General features: G+C 39.6%; 1 protein-coding gene across 1 annotated transcript; it reads right to left on the reverse strand.

Annotated features, from left to right (window-relative positions):
* Nucleotides 1-2312: 2312 nt before the first annotated feature.
* Nucleotides 2313-12649, reverse strand: fam83b (family with sequence similarity 83 member B). The gene is made up of 5 exons (XM_035172066.2): nucleotides 12509-12649; nucleotides 9772-10244; nucleotides 7498-7662; nucleotides 6861-6985; nucleotides 2313-6554 (listed from the first exon to the last, which is right to left on the reverse strand). Exons 2-5 carry the CDS (start codon nucleotides 10219-10221, stop codon nucleotides 4616-4618), a joined length of 2679 nt encoding a protein of 892 aa, XP_035027957.1. The 5' UTR covers nucleotides 10222-10244; nucleotides 12509-12649; the 3' UTR covers nucleotides 2313-4615.
* Between the last annotated feature and the right edge of the window lie 984 nt (nucleotides 12650-13633).

Here is a 13633-nt window from a genome sequence, read left to right on the forward strand (position 1 = left end):
GTTTCCTTCGTTGGTATATATTCATGAGGAGACAAAGCCTCCCACACATAGAATACAAGAGATTATACATTTCAAGTAAAATGTACCGTTGACACAAAACTGCATTTAACCTACTGATCTCTGACTCAAAGTTTGACCTACCTGTGCCTGCTCAACTTTTCTAATAATATACAGTATAATCATACACAAACTTCTCAGTGATGTGGGATAAAGTCAGTCTTTCATACTCCATGCAGACCTTTCACATGTTTGTATGAATCTGTAGGTTTGGTACAGTATTACATCATGATTATATTAATGCACAAAGGTAGTTGGGGGGGGAATGTAGACATATCCTGATCTAGACAGTAATTACAAAGTCACATGCAGCCACTCATATCCACAGTGGAACTCCACTCAGATGCATGTACATGTATTTACATATCATATAATTTATCTACGGCACAGTCTATTGTAATCCAACATACATCTTCTGTTGATAATATGAATAAGAATAACAACGCAGCAACAAAACATTTCAGGACTAAGCTAAATGAGACGAGGGAATAAAATAATACAGAGATAAGACTTTAAATTACAGAATTAAAACCATAACAATAGAATAATGAAACAGAAAACACACGTAGGCAATAAAAATGGTGTACTTGGGTTAATAAAAGGCAAGAAAAAAAAAAGACATTGATTTAAGAGATGTCATTGATTCTGCAAGCCTCAGATCCTTGGCCAGAGAGTTTCCGAGCTGAGGAGACGTGACTGCAAACGATCGGTCACTGTTCGTCTTTAGCGGGGACGTAGGAGCAGCCAGCAGAGCCTTGCTGTACGATCTGAGACTCCGCTCTGTCTCATAGAGAAGCATTTCTATAATATATCTTGGTCTATTACCAGCAGGTGGAGCTATGGAGCAGAGACCCGAGAGGTCTGACACAGTTTAAACTTCAACTCAAACTTTTATTATGTCAGTTTAGTTTATAGAAGAATTGTCACGCCTGGGGACATTTTTATCTTTTGCTGATATGTTGATTTTTTTTATTTTTTATCTTTTAGCTTGTTTCTTGTGCAGCTGTGAAACATTTTTATGTAGTATCTAAGCTGTGTGGAAGTCTGTAACTGTAATATCTTCTAAGACTTCTTCCAAATACGCTGTCTGCAGAATGTCAAATATTAGATCAAATGTGTGGGAGAAACTGAAAATGTCAGGAGAACCATCAGAAAGATAGTAAATCTTTGCAACGTGTTCATATTTGATGGGAAGAATCTGAACAGAGGAAATTATGTTCGAAGAAAGCAGAAACTGCTTGTTATAATATGCATGAATTTGATTATTTTTGCTTATATTTTCAGAAAGATTCAAACAATATTCTCCAATGTTGTATTGTTGTGAATTTCTAATTGGTTTCAAGGGAAATCACTTTGTCCACTCAAATAAGATACATACACACACAGCAGCCTGCTACATTTGTATAGTGGCCAAAACATATATAGTGGCCAGGAGACAGTGGAGCTGAAGACCGACTGTCAGTTTGGAAGTTTTTTTTTTTTCTTTCTTTCCCTTCCCTTAAGGTGGGGAGAGCAGCAACGCGATCAGGCAACATCCATTCACCCCTAGAGTGGAATTCAATTGCTGGAAGTGCACTGCATTTCAATGAGGCTCACAGGAAATGCTCGCAGCAATGTCAAAATCAGCATCAGCCGACCACATGAAAGATGTGCTTCAAGTGCATCGAAGAACTCCACTGTCACATATTTTAACTGAGTTCCAGATCCTCATCAAACCGAGAGGATCTGTAGCTGTCAGAGAAGAAAAGGAGGTTGTGGCTGCATTGCATCACATAATGTTGAGGCTGCTACATTTATTCTTGCTCTGTGATTACAGAAGGGATTGTTCATCTTGCAGGAGTTCTCTGCACCTGGAAATTAGGTGCAGCAGCAATCACTTGTGCACAATGTTATTTCCCAGCTGTAATTCTGACATTCATTCACTAAGGGCACCTGCTCATTTGCTGCACTAAGCAGAAGAGAATACAATACAATGCCTTGTTCGTCATTGTACAACAAACTTTGCTGCGCATCTCCAAAAAGTCGGTGTAAAGATCCACAAGTAGTAAGATTATACATAAAATGTGTTCGGATGTGAAATTCTATTTTAAATAATGTTTCACGATCAAATTTCTCTCTCAAAGAGAGACTTGAGGAAATTTAATGTGCTCTGCTGTAAATTATATTCAAGCGGATGCATCACCGTCCTCTTCAAATGAAAGTACATTACATGCACAAGAGTTTTTCTTTCTCAGAAAATAAGCAAAAAGGGTCTAATAATAATATCTTAATTTTTTTTCTTCATACACAATATTCTATAAAAATCAAGAGGTTTGCTTCCGTAGATGCTGTCTTTAATCACATATCTGTGCTAATTAGAAAATAATAATTGCAAGGAAACTAATGCAATGTAATGACTGCAATTTTCATATAAGTGGCAGATTCCCACCAACTGTGACTAGATACATCTAGCAAGCCTCAGATCCTCCGGCAGAGTGTTTCCGAGCTGAGGAGCCGTGACTGCAAAAGATCGGTCACTGCTTTTGAACATTTGTTTTAACACCATAGACCCTTAAAAGTAAACTTTTACACTAAAGTTTTAAAACTTAAAGATTAAATGTTTCTCATAAGCATGACAATGTTTTTGCTTGTGTGTTTTTGACAGTTTATTATGAGCTCTAAGCTGGAGTGTGTGTTTTGCCTGTGATCATGATTTGGTCTATTTCAGCTTCCTCTCACCGTTGTTTTATAACAATCAGTTGCCAAGACGATCTTTGTTGAGTCAAAACGTTGCTCAAGGGAGCTGTTACTCCTGATAACAGGTCATTTTCTTCTTCTTAACTTTGGTGTAATCACCACAAAAAGCGGAACAGTGAGACAGTGGCGAATTGATTTGATACTTTTTTGTAATTTGTAACTTTTTCTGCTGAACTCTACTGGAAAGCATGTAATCTTCATGATTCCCGGACATCCTGCCGTCACCCATAATTTTCATCAACATTTCATCAGCATCACATATCAGCCGTGTTGGAACACAATCTACCGTGGCCGCAGGAGAACTCACGCCCCTGTGCATGAGGCACCCGCTCAACCAGATGAGCTATTGCGTGCTTTATATTAAGTACATTAAGTGTTCAGCCTGTTGGGGGCGCACCACGTTCTACTCTCCTTCACCGCAGGTCTCTCTCATCTCAAACTAACAAGACTGTGGTGTCTCATTCCAAAACAAAAATGTAATTGTTTCAGTTTTTAATGAGGGGAATTGTTTGGATTATTTCTAGCCTATGTTGAGCTGTGGGTGATGCTCATGTGCACATAATGTGTTTTTGTTAAAGTCCAAGAACATATTCTATTATTAATGCAAACCAATTTGAATGTTTGAATTATTTGGTCTTTTATGTTTTCTATAGGATGTAACATTAGCTGTAATAACTTTTGAAGCTACCCCCCAGATGCTCAAGGTCATCTCTAATTTCCTGTATCTTTTATTAAGATAACAGTCAAAGCTTGCCTTTCTCTGACACACAATTTTCATTACATAAAACAAAACCTTTGATGGAAGATTTCTCTTGAAGAGGAAAGCTTCAGTCATTGGATTACATTACATTTTTTTATTGCAACCCCCATAGCATTCATAAAACCTCTGTCAGGCACATAAATATCAAGGATGTGACTATGTACAGATATGTTTTCCATCATAAGGAGCACTGGTTAGATTTTGTGTTGAAGGTATATGCAACAGCTTTACCTTAACATACCTAAAAGACGAGGTCAGAATCCTCTGATGAAACACATCAGCACATCGGTATGCGTACACATTTACATTTCAGTAACAAATTGTACAGACCTCGGATATTTTCACACAGCTATTATTCAGAGCATCCAAAACATCTTTTGACAGCATTAGAATTCATTACCTTGATTGAAGCTAGTGAAAAGCTAACTCAAAACAGCATGAGAGTTAAAGAAGCAGACAACGACGTGTAAACAGTGCTTTGCAAAGTAAACACAGAAATAAAGGCCATTGATACAAATCATAGACTATAAATAACGATGGACGATGCATCTTCGCTTCCTCCTGTTGTGCAAAAATGAAACTAAAATATCCCAGATCATGCGCTTTTGACATAATTTGGAGCCAGAGTTTGTGCAGTAGTTATCGTTGTATGGAGCCAAAGTGTCAAGGTCCTGCTGATACACAAGCTCAACCAATCACAGGTCAGTCTTAGTTGTCAATCATGAAGTTTTATCATGTTTTTATCTAATAACGAATTAAAAACAAACTTGTGTAATGAGAGTGACTTAAATGAGAGAAAACGACTTTGAGAAAAATGTACTTATTGTGTACATAGACTTTTTAGTTTGGTTCATCTCTCCTAACATGGAGTAGACGGGTTTATGACCTACAATGCAGCCAGCCACCAGAGGACGATCAAAAAGATTTGGCTTCATTGTTAGGGAGCTGTCATGTCGTCCATCTTTATATCCAGTCATTGATTCAAATATTAATATTACCCGTGTGCCCGTTAGTCATTATTGACGAGACCCATGCAGATCATGTGTTCTGTAAATGCAGCAGTCAGTATTTGTTCTTGTGTATGAGATTCCCCACTCTATGAAAAAATTTCTCCAGCTTATTTTCATGGAGTCCTCGTGTAGCCCGGCTGAGGTCGGCCTCTGCCTCAGCTTTAGGAGGGCTTTTGTTTTTCTCCTGGGAACGTGTGTTTCCAAAGCCGTGTGGAGAGTGCAGAGAGTGTTTCTTTTCCAATGAGGAGAACGGCTCATACCTGCTATACAGGCGACTTTCTGCTCCTCTGCTTTTTGTCCAGCTGCCTGTGTCAAGGCTGGGCCTCACACTTTTGTCCAGAGGGGTGGATTTCTGCTGTCTGGTTGTATCGGGGCGAGAGACCTGCGGGGAATGTTTGTGCTCCTCAGTCGTCAGCTGCGGTTTCGTAAAGTTTGGATGTCCGTCCTTTGACCACTTCCTTTGGTGCTCTGAGGAGGACCTGACTGGGCTAGATTTGTTTCTGTGGAGTCTTCCAAATCCATCTGATTGTTTCACCTCATCCTCAGCTGTTAAAGTGTCTGTACTTGCACCTGAGGTGATACTCAACGTTTCAATGTTCCTGACTGAACCCTCTTTTTTCTCTGGTATGTTCAGCATGGATTGAATGTTCCTGGAGCCCTTCTGGGGTAAAGGTTGAGAGCCCTTGCTGTTTGGTTTAGCCATCAAATCCCTGCTTTTCACATCCAGTGCTGCTGCAGACACAGTCCTACATGGTGAGTCCAGCCAGTTGGGGGTACCGGGGCTCTTTGTACCTTTGATATTCTTGACATCATAATGAGAGACAGATCTTTGATCGTCATTCAGATTTGACACATATGCACCATTCTGAGCGTTGATCCCTGCTGTGCTCCTATTAATGGGCATCCTTGCAAAAGCTCCGTACATGTGACCTGATGATTCATGTCCGTACTCTGTGTTTGATCTCGGATCTGCCAGGCTATGCCTTTTTTGCCAACTGTCTGTCAGGATGTCAGGGTTTGTCATCATATGTCCACCTTTAGCTCGGCCTAAACTGGCATAAGGAGATTGGTAAGGGTTCCTTCCTGGACCATAGCTTGCATTATTGCGATTGTCATCCAAAATCTGTGAACTTTGACTCTTCATTATGAATTCGTCATTATTTATTCTATTCTCACAAGCTGCTGTTGGATTCCACTGCATCGATGTGTAGTGCAGAGAAGTGTGTGGTGCTGCTCTATTTGGCTCCATGTGCTCTGGTATAGTTGGCCTTAAAACAAAGGAAGACCTAGTTCGTCCCTGCATCAAAGAACCAGCTCTGTCCATTGGTTCAAACTGGTCTAAATAGTCAGAAGAGTCTCCAAATGGGACGTCAGGGTTGTTGAGGTAAGATTCGATCCGCAATGTGCGCATGAATGACTTTGATGTATTCTCCAGTGTTGGCGTATTCTGCTGCATGGACAGAATGTGTTTGTCACTGTCGTTATAAATGTTTTGACCTCTGTATATCTGTGGCACATAATTGTCCGTGGGATAGTTTATTCTGTTTCCTGTTTCTCTGGAGATATTCCAGTGGCTTGCCCTGGGCTGGATGTTCTGTGGCGTATATACATCTTGTCTCTCCCCTGCATAGCTGTGCCTTTTCAAGTGGTTCATCGCCTCTGTAGGCCCATGGTTCTTTGGTTCCTCTTCTAAGAGCCTCTCCTCATAGTCTCTCAGGCCCAGTTTCCTCTCACAGGTCTTCCGATAGACAGTGTCCAGTGTGTGCCTTAGCACATCCCTCCGCTCAATTTTCTGGGCAGAATGAGATGCTGGTAAAATCTGTTGTCCATTAGGCCCGTTGTGTTGGATGGAGCACTCCGGAAGGCCCAGTTTAGCTGGCACAGTCGACCGGGCATAGAGGGTTCGGAACTCCTCATCGTACATCTGCACCAGATGGCCTGTGATGACCTGTACCATGCTCAGATTAATCTTCTCAAATGACCAAGTGAAGCTGTAAACAAACATAAAAACATGAACATATTGAATTTAAAAAACATAATTATCGTTTAAAAACATTCAATTTAATTTAATCTCTAAGTCATTTGGGACAAAAATACAAAAAATATTTAAAAGATAACACTGGTTCTGGGAGATGTTTTTTTTGCAAAGTCTATATTTACATTTATACTGAAAGAACAAACAAAAGCTGCTGCCACATTTTAAAGAGGCATTTTTTCTCGTGACGCAGCTTGTGACTAGAACTGTGCCCACAAGCTAGTCCTCGGAGCTCTTCTGATGTGAAGCCATGCTTATTTACCTGTATGAGCCATAAATCACTGTGTGGCAGTCGACTAAAAGAAACTTCTGCTCCATTGCGCCATGAAATTTTGCTCCTGATCGACAGAGGTAATCCTGACCTTTCACAGTGCGCACCCTCATGTTCTGTCACCAGAGCAGTGAAAGGAAAATGTCAGAGTTTTTATTACCACTGTTGAAGTTTACAGAATAAGATCACAAATATGTCACTCAAAAACAGCTGAGAAATGGCGTTGCTTTGTTAAACACCATTCTGAAGTTTTGTAATGCTGCATTTGTTGGTTTCTGCTGCAACTGGTTGTATATGATGTGCACTTTATGTGAATTTAAAGGGTGTGTTTGGTTTAACACCGTGTCTCTAGTGCAGGTAAATAATTATGACTCCACCCAATCAACAGGATAAACCAGATTTTGAAATGAGACTTTGTTTCCACAACAGTAAAAGATGAATACACATTGGCTTGTATGTAAATTTGGAGTCATATGTAAAATATACATGTACAAAAATTTAGGGTACGTCCTCTTGTCAACAACTCGAAGCAACGACAACCTCAAAAAAACTAATAATTTTCAATGTAATGTACGTTAGAATCAAGAAAATGGTCACATGGATGTTTTAAGTCATGTGCGGTACTCACTCTGAGTTGTTGAATTTTAACATCGTGATTTTCTGCCATTGTGAGGAAACATTTCAAATGCGAATCATCCAAAAGCACGTAAACTGCAACTCCTCGCACATTGGCTTCAACAATCTCTTTGAATATGTCGACATCAGTGAACACGTCCATCACAATGGCAACGACCTGCAGGACATGGTAAATAAATCAGTTAAGACCAGAGGGGTTGTAATACATTTGACCACTTCACACCTGGCGAACCTGTGATTTTATCGATAAAAGATAAAGTCACAGTTCATGAACAAGAGTAGAAAACATGAGTCTGACAGACACACACAAAAATGCTAGAGTTGTGGTTAATGGAAGACAGTCTAAGAATGTGCAGTAAAAGGAGCCAATATATATATATATATATAAGGGATATACAAGTGGATGACAAGTGGAGGATAAAGGTTTTAGTATGTATAATAAACACAATATTTATTGATCCCAAATCATTTTCTATCATTCCTGGAAGAGTTTCTGAAATGACAAGGTATAAGTTTTTGTATCTACAATTTAAAATATTTCTGTCATCCTGGGAAGAATATTTTGGGAAAGGTTTTTTCTCTGTAATCTGTAATTTCCCTTCAGGCCTAATGAGACTTCAGTAAAAGTTCATCATGATAATGTGCACTTTGAAAATACTGAATGTTATGAAGCAGCAACATAATACTTTGTCCTAGTGGCAGTAATGAGCTGTTTAATGAACTAATGTCCAACTAATTCCTTTCCCTCTTTTCATTTCCTGTGTGGTACGTTTGTCTAAAAAGATTTCTATCACTCAGATGAACCATGAGAAGGGTCGCTTTTAATCATCTGTGCAATGTCCAACCAATGCATACATCTAAATGAATATTCCCTCCAAAGTTGCTGTTTGTCAGATACAAGAGATTTCAACTGCTGTGTCTCATGACTTACTTAACTTTATTGAAAGTGAATTATTTTATACTGCACTGGTTGTAACAACAAAGAGGGTTTCATTGGCTCTTTGTGAGTTGAAGAGAGAAACTGAGTCTTTTTCTGCCCAGAACCTGTTACACTTTTGTGAAGGTTGGTTTAATTGAGTCAGAACAATGAACAGTTTATGAATCATAATGACGCAGTCTGAGAAGTAACTGAGGCATGGGAAGGGATTACTCTAACTGGTTCTCACACTTTACTCTCAAGATGATAGGTGGCAAAACCAGAATTTGACCTCATCCACCCCGGCAGGCACTCCTCTACTCTCGAAGCTGAGAACAACAGAAATCTGTGGAGCTGCCTCGGGGGGTTAAAGTACATGTCACATACCATAGACAAGCCTCTTTCTCCAGTTATACTCAGTAGAGAAACATGAAGTTATGTCTGAGTTAGTTTGTCTGCTCAGACAGAAGTGTGAACAGGTCACAACAAATTGTGTGTACTTGCACTTACATCTTTGTGAGGACCATTTTGACCCGTCTTCACTATTTCATCAGACTGTTTGAGGGTTAAGACTTGTTTTAGGGTTTGGGTGAGGTTTAGGTTTAGGTTCGGTCTATGGTTAGGGTTAGACATTTAGTTGTGATGGTTAAGGTAAGGGTATGGGTTTGTGTATCAGGACCAATTATTCTCATGGGGACCAAACCCCATGCAGTCCTTATAAGGCAAAACTTATATTCTTAGGTCCGGGTTAAGTTGTGAATTGTGGTTAGGTTAGGCTGAGGGCTAGGCATGAGTTGGTCATGGTCAAGGATAGGGATACGATTTTTATTTGGCTGTCTACAATGTATGAAAGTCACTGCAATTTTCTGGCAAGGATAGCTGCGCAAACTTGTGTGAGCTTATACTTGTGTGAGTTTATGTTAAGACTTGGTTTTAGGGTTAGAATCAGGGTTGGGGCTAGGCAACTGGTTGTGATGGTTATAAGGTTAGGGTAAGTGGCTATCTGGAATGCATTATGTCAGACACTTATCTTCGTTATGGGGACAAAAAGCAAGTCCGCATAATGTAGGTCATTTCCTTCTAAGGTGAAGACGTGTATTAAATGGGTGACGGTAGTGTGATGGTTAGCACGGGAGCCTCACAGCAAGGATCTTCCCGCTTCGGTTCCCGGTTCTTTACACCCCCGAAAAGATCATGGATGAAAATATTTTAAGATACAGTTACGGTTAGGCAATTAGTAACTAAGGTAAGGGAGGTCTCTAGGAAATCAATGTAAGACAATGTCCGAAGTCATGGAGACACGTGTTTGTGCATGTGTGTGCATGTGCACGTCAGCACACTGTTGATTACCTGTCTTGCATCCTGAATATGCTTACGGATCATGTCTTTGATACTGGGGTTGTTTTGTCTTGGTGGATGAAAGAGCAGATCAATATTTGTCTGTAGTTTTTCATGAATGACCTCCGGCCACCCTAAATCCAAATCCGGCGTGTCCACATCGGAGTGGAGTGGCCAGTAGGTCCCTGATGATGATTGGCTGTCCGGTGGCTCATCTTTTTCCTCTGTGTGTTTTTGAGGTGGGAGCTGTTCTGCATTTGACGTGATAAAAAGGAGCTCATCCTCCGACAGGAAGCTCCCGATACGCTCTATCTTGAGAAACTCCTGGTAACTGTCTCTGCCGTCACTCACCAGGCGATCAATCGCCAGGCGATATGTCTCTTTGTAGTGGGGCTGGATATAATCCTCTGATTTAAACTCTCCCCTCGAGGATGACAGCGTGGAAAATTCTGGAGACTCCATTGCTCCAGACTGTTTCAGCAAACCTGTCATGGATAATAGAAACCAGTGACATAATTTAAAAACATCAAACACATATCAAGGTGGAAAAGGCCCAAAGACTGGATTTTTTAAAGCTAAATTAATCAAAGTAAACAGTAACGTCATACATGAAAGTGTCATGATTACAAAAACTTGTATGTAAAGGTAATATTGTTAAGCCATAATGTAGCACGTATAATGTCATATAGTGTAAAACCACAATTAAATTAATCTTTAAGCTTAAATATAGTACATGTAAAAAGTCATAGTGCAATAGTAAGGTAACGTGACTTTCAAGTCTTCTGGTTTTCCTGGTACTGTGTTCTAGCCTTTTTTGCATAGTTATTGCCTAAGGTATTCTCAACACTTGCAATTAATCAAAGATTTGAAAGTAGTTGCAGAAATCCCTGCCTTTCTGTTTGTGGAATGCACTGGCTTGACACTTCAAGTGAATTGTAAAGGGCCGGGGAAGTGCAGTGTCGAATTTGGTTGGGTATAGACACGCGGTACGTTCAATAAGTTTGAATAAACAGGCGACCAGTGCTCTGAGGAAGTCAGTGGCTGGGACTTATCAATGTAAGTGAAAAAGGACCGCAGTACGTTCATGACAACGCGGTTCTGCATACTGAGTCGAGCTTCACAGAACTTTGAATAAACAGGTGAACAGCTCTTTGTGCTGCTGCTGTGGCTTCAGGGTTCAGGATCCAGAAGCCAGTCTTTACTTTCAACAGCTGAATTAGTGAGGATCACTTTTTCAGTTTCAGATAGAAAGCTGCGACCAGCATCACCACAGGCCAAGCAAACAGCCATGTTCAAATGACCAGATAATCTCTGATCCTTATCTAAACAAAACAAACCAGTATCACTTTCAAAATAACTGAAAGGTATTTGAAGACCAATAATACCAAATGATAACCACATGATAAACCAAGAGGCTAATTCCAGTATCTGCTAACATAACAGCCAACTAACTGTTTCTGTGAAACAGACATTATAGAGGGTAAAGATAAGTTAATAAAAGGCTGACGTTAATGAACCAGTGTCTCATGTCTCGGTATCTGTGAGTCTGCATATTGACAATGCTCTTCATGTATTTATTGGGATTAACTCTTAACTCCGATTAATTATTCGGGAACTGTTTCCCAATTAGCACTTGATTCACTGGTTCCTATCTTTGTAGTTAATCGACAGTTCCAGTGTTCACATTACATTATAAAGAGTTTATGTTGGGTGCAAAAGCACAGCAATACATGTACGTATATATATTTACGTATTATTTAAGTTGATTACATAGACTTAAACAGTATTATAAGTACATCATATGAAACTGTACCTGTAGTTAAGATGAGATGGGGTAAAATAAAGCCAGTAAAGATAAAATAAAAACGTGATGTTTGTGAGGGACTACATAGCTTGTATAATAGTAATTGCATTACTATGGAATAAAGTTGGAGTTTAGTAAAACTTTTAAAATTACTGCAAACAGGCACTGACTCCAAAAAAGACAAGTAAAATGTAGCCTGAATGCCCCTAAATGAATCTCTCACTGAATATGTAGTATAAAGTCTAATGACAGTTGAAAACCTTATAGCGGGCAAGAACTTGTTTCAATATTTGATTTCACTTCATCCTCACTTCACCTCATCCAAGTATTTTCAAATCACATGACGTGCGGCAAAGGAGATGTGAAGTTATGACACCTCTTAATACCCGCTGAATAAGGGTGATCGTCCATGGCAGTTAGACAGAAACTGGTGTTCAAACAAGGGAACTGTGATTTTTGAGACTTTGATGATGACTATAAACCTGCAAGAGAGGGGGTGTGAATCTTTCACTTTCAGGAGAGTTTCTTTTGTGCTATTATGCAGAAGATGTGTCTTTCACTGCAAAGAGTCTAACACTTAACATACAATCATCTCTGAGGTGTCAAACATACTTTGAGTTCAGGATTTACTTGTACAAGAAAACTGAAAAAGAAACACTGAATAGCTATTAGTGAAGTAGGCTATATTTATACCTATCATTAAAACAGGTTATTGTTCTTTAATGTTTCGCTTCATCTGTGTAATCATTACCGGCACCAAACATCATAACCTTGTTCAAACAGCATATTTATTTACACATCTCATCACAAGCTTCCTGCTGATCAGAGAATTCATTTCAAACAGCTTTTTTAATCTTCTTACAGAGCTGCTGCGTCTCTGAGGCTTCAAATGCACAGTGAGCAACTAACAACGCCATTAATTTTTACTGAACAACAGCAACTTACATGTAGATTCTGAACTTTGTGAAAATCCTCTTGTTTTTTCCTCCGAATATCCCTCGTAGACTTTATGTATGTTCACCCAGTGCTCAGTATTCAGAGAAGCTTTTGTGTTCCAGCTGGAAGAGACTAAGACAAGGAGGTGTCTCGGCACGATAAGGAGTCTGCAGGTGGAGGGTGTGGATTCCAGTTTTGACATGCAAATGAAACTTGCTCACAGGCAGCCATAAACCTGTTTGAGACTTTCAGCCACTCCCCTTCCCTGTTCAGGGACGAAGTTCACACCGACGAAAAATCAAGATAATGACACACTTAAAGAGGCTTTGATGACTCATGACACCGGGCCTTATCCAAATACTCTGTTCAGTGCTGCGTTTACACCAACCGAGACAATAATGCACATTTATACATCGGTGTTCACATGCCTATTTTTTTCATTCTTAACAAATTGTATCTTAGGTGCATGTGGCCATTTTAATCAAAGCACTTGTGTTGTAAGCAGAAGTTCCACAAAGAGAAAAAGTCCACTAATCCCAATCATAAACTTAAACTAATAAGACAGGGATCATTACTCTCCATTTTATCTCACATATGCTTGAAATATCAAGGTGGAACAATTTAAATAACTGCTGCAGGGATGGGGCTGCACTAGTAGGTCTAGATGAAACATGTGCAGTCATGAGCACCTGTTGGTGACATCTGGCATTCTTCAACCTGTCTGGTCTGTTCTGACTAAGTCCTTTGAGTAACTGACAAATCTGTTTCTCAGGAGGAAATGCTGCGTTAATTAAAGTCAATTTACTGGAACTAAACCATCTATTAACACAAACTGGATCATTTGTTGCATCAAAATCATCAGTTTGCGTTTTTCAATGGATTTTACATCATTACACACAAAAATCGTATTCTATTTTCCGACTAATAAACTCAATTTCTTTTTCTCCATCCTTAGATTATCCAATCGACCGTTTCTTTTTCCATGAACTTATGTTTTAATTAGTTATTTGATGCTATATAAACAGGGTGAAGCGTCATGATTCACAGCTGAGACTGACCTGCGATTGGTTGAACATATCGGCTGGATCCTCCATACCAGGATCCCTACCGTGCAGACTCTGGCTCCAAATCATG

This window comes from Hippoglossus stenolepis, chromosome 12, assembly GCF_022539355.2.
Source record: "Hippoglossus stenolepis isolate QCI-W04-F060 chromosome 12, HSTE1.2, whole genome shotgun sequence".
NCBI lineage: Eukaryota > Metazoa > Chordata > Actinopteri > Pleuronectiformes > Pleuronectidae > Hippoglossus > Hippoglossus stenolepis.